Source organism: Ursus maritimus, unplaced genomic scaffold, assembly GCF_017311325.1.
Source record: "Ursus maritimus isolate PB19 unplaced genomic scaffold, ASM1731132v1 scaffold_14, whole genome shotgun sequence".
Lineage (NCBI taxonomy): Eukaryota > Metazoa > Chordata > Mammalia > Carnivora > Ursidae > Ursus > Ursus maritimus.
In genome coordinates, this window is record NW_024423786.1 from 9,167,397 (window position 1) to 9,175,177 (window position 7,781).

Genomic DNA, 7,781 nt, shown 5'->3' on the forward strand with positions numbered 1-7,781 from the left:
GGCTCATGGAATTTCATTTGCACCCATCCCCTTTGCACGCCGCAACTCCTTGTTTCAGCTAAGCTGAACTACTCACAGTCACCTCAGAGAGTCATGTTACCTTGCTTCTATGCCTTTGCTTCTGCCTCAGTTGCCTTTTCCCCTTTTCTCAGCTAGATGGGAATTGTCATTCCTTTCTCCACAATTCCATTCAGAAGCCCCTGACTCTGCTCCTGCAGCACTCTGCACTCACCACTTGACTGCCTTTCTAGAGAGCATGTTCATTGGGCCTTGACTCTTCATGTGTGTAGCATAGTGCCTGGGTGGTCCATAGCGGGCACTCAGTAGGTATATGAGTGAATGAATATGTCAGTCAATGTTTATTGGATCTGAATATACTCATTAGTGAATTCTAGCTGTTAGTGACATAGCTTCCGTGGCTCCAAGAACCTATGAATGGATAAGGATTGTCACTTACAAATCATTTTAACTCTTTATCTCATAGTGCCTTAAAGAGGAAATTTTAGGAAATAGCTTTCCTAATATTCTTATAAAATCAGAAAAGTAATTTTCTCTGTTGATAATCTGAATTGCATCTTAACCCCATGAGAATTCATTTGCAACACATTTTGTTTACCCATGCAACAGCTGATGGGCATATTTGGGTTGTTTCCAGATTTGGGGGATTATGAATAAAACTGCTGTGAGGATTTGAAGGCAGCATTTTGTGTGGATGTAAGTTTTCATTTGTCTTAGGTAAATACCTAGGAATGGCATCATTTGGTAAGTGTATGTTCAATTGACAAGAAACTGCCCAACTGTATTCCACCAGCAACGCATGAGATTTCTAGTTGCTCCATATCTTGGCCAGTACTTGGTTATGCTTTTTATTTTTAAAGCCATTTTAATAGAGATATAGTAGTATTTTTTTTTGTCATTTTAATTTGCATTTCCCTAAGGATTGATGATGTTGAACTTCCTTTCATGTGCATATTTGCCATCCCTATGTCTTTTGATAAAGTGCTTCCTCAAATTTTCTGCCCATTTAGTAAATTGGGTGGTTTTTTACTTTTGAGACTTATGAGTTCTTTATCAGAAATGTGTTTTGCAAATACTTTCTTCCACTTTATGGCTTGTCTTTTCATTTTCTTGATAGTCTTTTTCAAAGAGCAGTTTTAAATTTTGATGAAATCTAATTTATCAGTTTTTTCCTTTCTTTTACATATGGTGCTTTTTTGTGTCCTACCTAGGAAATATTTACCTAACCCAATGGTTTTCTATTACATTCTAGAAGTTTTAGGGTTTACATTTATGTCTATAATCTATTTCAAGTTGATTTTTATAAATGGTGCACCGTATGGATTGAGGTTCAGTTTTTCTCTTCTACATGTGGGTCTCCATTTGTTTCAGCTTTATTTATTGAAGAAACTATCCTTTCTCCATTTAATAACTTTGGTATCTTAATCAAAAATCAATTGGATATATATATGTGTGGGTCTATTTCAGGAATCACCATTTTATTCTATTGATCTATATATTTGTCTTTTCACCAATAACACACTGTCTTTATTACTGCAGCTTTACAGTAAGTCATGAAATCAGCTAGTACGAGGCCTCTAACTTTCTTTTTCCAGTTTACATCAGAGTTCATTCTTTTTACTTTATAGTGTATGGGTTTTAACAAATGTATAATGACATGTATCCATCATTATAGTATACAGAATAGTTTCCCTGCCCTAAGAATCCTTCATGCTCCACCTGTTCATCTCTCCTTCTCTTCAAGTTCCTGACAACCACTGATGTTTTTCTGTCTTAATAGTTTTGCCTTTTTTAGAATGTCGTTTACTTGGAATCCTACAGTAGGTAGCCTTTTCAAATTGGCTCATTTCACTTAAGTAATATTCATTTAAGATTGTCCCATGTCTTTTTGAGGCTTGATAGCTCATTTCTTTTTAGTGCTGAATAATAGTCCATTGTCTGGGGTATTACAGTTCATTTATCCATTCACCTATTGAAGGGCATCTTGGTTGCTTCCAAGTTTTGGCAATTATGATTAAAGTGCTATATATAATTATATTCTAATTAAAAACAAAGTACGTGATTTTGTGTGGATATAAGTTTTCAGTGCCCTTGGGGAAATACCAAGGAGTGCAGTTGCTGGATTGTATGGTAAGACTGTATTTAATTTTGTAAGAAACTGCCAAACTTTTTCCAGAGTGGCTGTGCCATTTTGCATTCTCCCTGGCAGTGAATGAGAATTTTTCTTGCTCTACATCCTCACCAGCATTTGGTGTTGTCAGTGTACATTTTTTTTAAGAATTGTTTTGGCTATTCTGGTTTTGTTGATTAGAATTGGAGCTGAGAGTTACTTGGGTGGCTAGCTCATTAAGCAACTGACTCTTGGTTTCAGCTCAGGTCGTGATCTCAGGGTCATGAGATCGAGCCCCACGTCAGTCCCTGTGCTTAACGTGTAGTCCACTTGGGACTCTTGCTTCCTCTTCCTCTGCCCCTACCCCTCGTTCTTTCTCTCTCAAATAATAAATAAATCTTAAAAAAAAAAAAGAAGTGGAGCTAAGGTTCCCCTGCCCCTAAGGGAGATGAAAGGCTGTCTGTACCAGTCTGAATGTGGTGCTGAACTTCAGGGAGGGATTTTATGGTTCTGTTGGGTATAGTATCAGATTCACCATCCTACCCTGCCCTGTGGGGGAAGGAAGCACCTGAATTGATTTTATGGGGTTTGGGTAAGATTCACAATGGGGAAGGGAAGCTAATGTGACCTTGTAGACGGGGCCCTTTGGGCTAATTCATTGTACTGTTGTTTTTAAATTTGGATGTAGGGGCGCCTGACTGGCGCAGTCATTAAGCGTCTGCCTTCAGCTCAGGGCGTGATCCCAGCATTCTGGGATCGAGCCCCACGTCAGGCTTCTCTGCTGGGAGCCTGCTTCTTCCTCTCCCACTCCCCCTGCTTGTGTTCCCTCTCTCGCTGGCTGTCTCTGTCAAATAAATAAATAAAATCTTTTAAAAAAAAATTTGGGGTGTACGTAGGAATTGATGTGTTACGTATGCATAATTCCCCACCCAATAAGTGCCAGAGCAAATTCTCTGATAGGGGAGAGCCACACACAGAGAAGTGCTAATACCCTTGAGTTCCCACAACCCTAATGACCCCTTGGAGCTACAAGTCTTAAGACTAATAATTTCCCTGATCAGAGCCTCTGAGAAAGGGAGGCAGCCTCCACCTAGAGGCACCCTTTGGGATTTTGGACTTGTGTCCAGCCTAGCATAGCTATCAGTTATACCCCTATTGAAAAATAGCTGTTTGCTTGCTACTAGGTTCTTGTCAAAACTGAATGGCCTGATCCATGGAGGCTCTTACAGACTGAATTGTGTCTCCCTAAAATTCATATGTTGAAGCCCTAACCTCTACTGTGACTTTATTTGGAGATGGAGCCTTTAAAGAGGTAATTAAGGTTGAACAGGTCATAAAAGTGGCCATGAAGGCCACAGATTGGCACATCTCCTGCTTTGAGGCTGCAAATCTGAAGGGTGCTGAGTGAACCATCTGGGTCACTCATGTACTTATCAATAATAAGGACCCATTCTTTGAAGGGAATGACTGGAATCAATAAAGGGCTGATGGTCAAGGGATTCACTTGGCTTTTTATCCTCCCTACAATCTGTAGCCATCTAATATTATTGAATGTTCGAATGGCCTCCTTTAAAAATAGTAACTCCTTCACCTTCTGGTTCACACACCTTAGTAAGGAAGTTTGGTCACTGAATGCTGCTGTCCCCAGAAAGGAATCCTCTCCTTTTGGCCACTTTCTGGGTAATGATTAGGACAGAAAGGGTTTTCAGGTTATATATTTGCCTATTTCAGAAACTCAGGGTTCCTTCTTAACTATTCCTGGGCATGATGCTTCTTTTTTTCTCCCAACAGCAACTGTATACTGGCCAGATTGGTATACCCTCGGGTATCAGCTTGGCCAAGAGGGGTCCTAGAGGATTCACACTTAATTCTGATTCAGCTTGTTGGATTCACTTGCTGGAATGTTACGGTTCTAGGTCAGGGATCAGCAAACTGTGGCCAATAGGCCAAATCTGGCCTGCTGTCTGTTTGTTAATAAAGTTTTATTGGAACGTAGCCACACATATTTGTTTATCTGCTGGCTCTGGTTCTTTTCATGATTACAACAAAATCGAGTAGTTGCGACAGGCTGTATGGCCCTCGGAGCCCCAAAATATCTGGTCCTTTACACAAAGAGTTTGCCAACTCCTATCCTAAATCAGAAGGCTAGTGATGACTTGGCTGAGTACACTACTCACTGAGTCTTCTTACCATGGCCCATGTGCGTCAAAGTGGGGAACATAATGAGTCTCTGAAAAGTTTAATAAAAATGCCCTTACCCTCTCACGTCTGACTTCTGGGTCAAAGAACTGGGTGTGAGTAGAGGATGATTGAGGAAAAAGTAAAGTTACAGCTAATAAAAAGGAACGTGCTGATTTCGTGGAGGTGGAGAAAGAGCAACAGTGCTGACAGTGGGGGAGGAACCTCTTAGACTCTGGGAGGTACGGAGAGGGAGGGACAGTAACGATCTTTGACTTTCCGAGCCACCCCTGGAGCCACCTCTCCATGTATGTCCTCTAGCTTATCCGTAGAGCCTTTACCATGTTAATTACTAAAAGTTTTAGTCTGATGGTTCCAACATGTGAGTCATTCTGTGTCTCTTGGTTACTTTATATCTTGGTAATGGACTTTTTATTTGGTTTTTCCTCTTTGTGCATTGTACATTTTGTGTGGGTGCTAGACATCCTGCGAAGGGACATAGATACTGAGGTAAAAATAGAGTTTGTGCCTGGAAATGCGCATGCTTCTTCTTCTCTTAGGCCATTAGTGTGGGGAGTTGACCCAGGTTGTAATTTCCTGGTTCCTAACATGACCTTCAGGGTATCAGAGGCATCAAGTTCCTCAACCAGTGGGCTGCTTTTACCTTGTGCTTAGTGTGGGGGCTGGACTGTGGAAGCTTTTGTTCACTGATTTTGTTCTCATTTACCTTTCAGCCTTGTCTGCATGCCTGCATCCCAGAGGGACATCTCTCCATGTCCATACCTCTCCCTCAGCAGTTTATTGCTACTGCCTGTTACTTGGTGCTTGGCTCCTGGTGGGAGCCTGCTGGGGCTCTCTGTTGTCTTATTCCAGCTGCAGTCTTGGGCAGGCTCTGTGTCTGGATCTCGGGGGTGGAGCTTTCTCTGCCCTCCCATGGTAGTCACACTGCCTTGCCTAAGCCTTTGCTTGGTGTTGTTTGAGATTATTGGCTCAAGATGATTTTCTGCCCTTCCTCCAGAGGTAGAGGTTTCTATTTCTACCATTTCCCCAAAGAATCTTTGCTGGTGTTCTTGCAAATGATTTCCTGTCCTTCCCATTTAAGCAGACTTCCCATTCAAGCATTCTGCCCCTCCTCCAGAGGTAGTAGATCTTTGCCTGACTCCCATGGGCCAGTGAGTTTCCCTCAGCAGCTGAAAGCTCTCACTTCATAGAAGAGAACAGTCCCAGGAAGAGATAGGCCTTTCTGCCTGACCCCTGTCACCCCCATTCACCAGCTTTATCCTGTGCCACCAAAGTGGGCTTTCCTCATTCTCCCACCCTGCTCCCAGTCTTTCTTATGAGCACTTGATGGAGGCTCCTGGAAAAGAGCTTGCCAGTGCATGTGGCTTCTCCTTGTGTCCGGGCCTTCAGTACCAGCCCATAGTTCAGAATTCATTAAAAATGTTAGCTCATGTCCTCTTACCTGATTGTACAACAGCCATCTTTCTCCCGTTCTGTTTCAAGAGTGAGAGAATTTGTGTGGCCCACCTCTCTTTGGTGGGGCTTAACTTTCTTTGGAATTTTGTTTTCTTGATTGCCTTACAACCTCAGCTCTCAGACAGGGTCAAGAGAATGATTTTGTTAGACACTGACTTTGTCTTGTTAGGATTTTTTTTTTTTCCTGCTGTTTTCTTCATGTTAAGCAAAGCATAAAGCTATTCTAGATTTTGATTCAGAAGAAAGGGGTTCAGTTCCTACTTCTGTCACTTATGGCCTGAAATCTTTGCTTCGTCACTGTTTTGTCAGTTACAAAATGTGTATAATAATAACAGTAATAATAATTATTTTAGACTTGCCAGTGGAGTAGAGAACTGTTTGGAAGTTTAAATGAAATAGTGCATGTGTGAAAGCACTTCTCAACTAGAAGCTGCTGTAGAATAATCATGATCTTTATTTTCTGAGATGCTGTTTCCTTTTTTCTGTTTTCAGAAATGATCTTCAGGACACAGAAATGAGTCCAAGACAGAATCGTCGTACAAGATCAGCAGAGGGTGCTGAGATTGAGCCGAGAAATAAGCGGAATAGGAATTAGTGAGGCCTTGCTGACTTTTCCAGTGTGGTGATTGGAGTGTGGCACTTTGGGTTGCCACACAGACTTCATATTCATAAATGCCCACGTGCAGGTGTTGGCTTCTGAATATGATGGTTAGCTGATTTTCATACTTTTTGCCTTTCCTGGGAAAAATAAGTTCTAAAACATCCTCACCTGGTCAGTTACCCTCTGTCTCTAAACCATGTCTCTCTCAAAATATTGACATCCACATGTCAATATTTTCAGAGTACACAGACATTGTGACAAAGAGTTTTGTGTCATTTTGTTTCTAATTTAGGATATCCTTAAGGCATTCTCCTCTTCCATGTAGAAACTAACTTGAGAAAAGGATTCTTTTCAACCTCTCTGTCACAAGGAGCAGCTGAGGAGTAAAGAGCCTTTGTATTTCTGGAAAGGCAGGTTGTCATAAATCACCTCTTTGGTGCGTGTCAGTTCCTGATGCCCGGATGCCAGCATGCCTGTCATAGCAGTTATGTGATGGTCATTGCCTGAGTTTAATGTAGTCATTTGTCACTTGGAGTAGGATGTTGGTATCAAAACTAAAAATCACAAACACTGACTTTGAAACGTGGGCATATTCTTTGGAAATGGCACTTCAAAATGATATTAGTCCTTTTTTTTTTTTTCACTTGGGTAAATCAAATCTTTACCACTCTGACTCCCAGCTATTAAACAAAAAGAATGCAATAAATGAATTTTGTAAATGAATAGACTGTATCAATTTAAAATAATGTCCTGGAAATAGTGTCTTATGAATAGTTGAGTACATGCTACAAATCATTGGAAAGACTTGATCAGAAATTGTCTCTGTGAGAAATGTCCACCAGTTCCCAGTTCCACCAGAGTTCCTCATGCCGCTCTTCAGCATCTCGGAGTCAGCCCTCTCCACCCCTGCCCGCACATCACTCCCAGCCCAAACACATCAGCTTTCAAATAACATGACAGCACACGCGCCAATGTTAAGACAACAAATTTACGAGTGTGCCAGAGAGACGTTTGTGACTTCCCCTTTCCAAAGAATGTCTCCATTGACTTTGGCTTTTTGGTATGCTTTTGGGTTTCTGGATAATATGTGGAGTCTCATTATGACTTAGAGTTCAGCGCTTGCACACTTAAATGGCCATTTGTTTTCTTTTTGAGTTCCCTGAACTTCAAATGGTTATGTAAGAATTTGTCATAGTCCTTTCATCTGCTAAATTATGAGTGGTACATTAAGGAAACTAAAAGTAGCACCACTCACTGAATCTATCAAAGGATCTGATGTGAGGTAAGTTAACAGTATCAAGCAAAATAAGGTTTAACATTGATGTGATATTTACATCACTGAATTGCCAGAAATTATGCTAAAATGAAAACTGCTTCATTAAAAATTGCACAGCCTAC

General features: G+C 41.1%; 1 protein-coding gene across 4 annotated transcripts in view; it reads left to right on the top strand.

The window, feature by feature from the left end:
- RAD18 (RAD18 E3 ubiquitin protein ligase) overlaps positions 1–7,106 on the top strand; it is a 102,259-nt gene extending 95,153 nt beyond the window's left edge. For all 4 annotated transcript variants that reach the window (XM_040628529.1, XM_008697931.2, XM_040628527.1 and 1 more), the window contains one exon: positions 6,275–7,106. In XM_040628529.1, coding sequence (XP_040484463.1) covers positions 6,275–6,377 — 103 coding nt within the window. In that variant the 3' untranslated portion in view covers positions 6,378–7,106. The remainder of the gene's footprint in view (positions 1–6,274) is intronic.
- Positions 7,107–7,781: the final 675 nt, after the last annotated feature.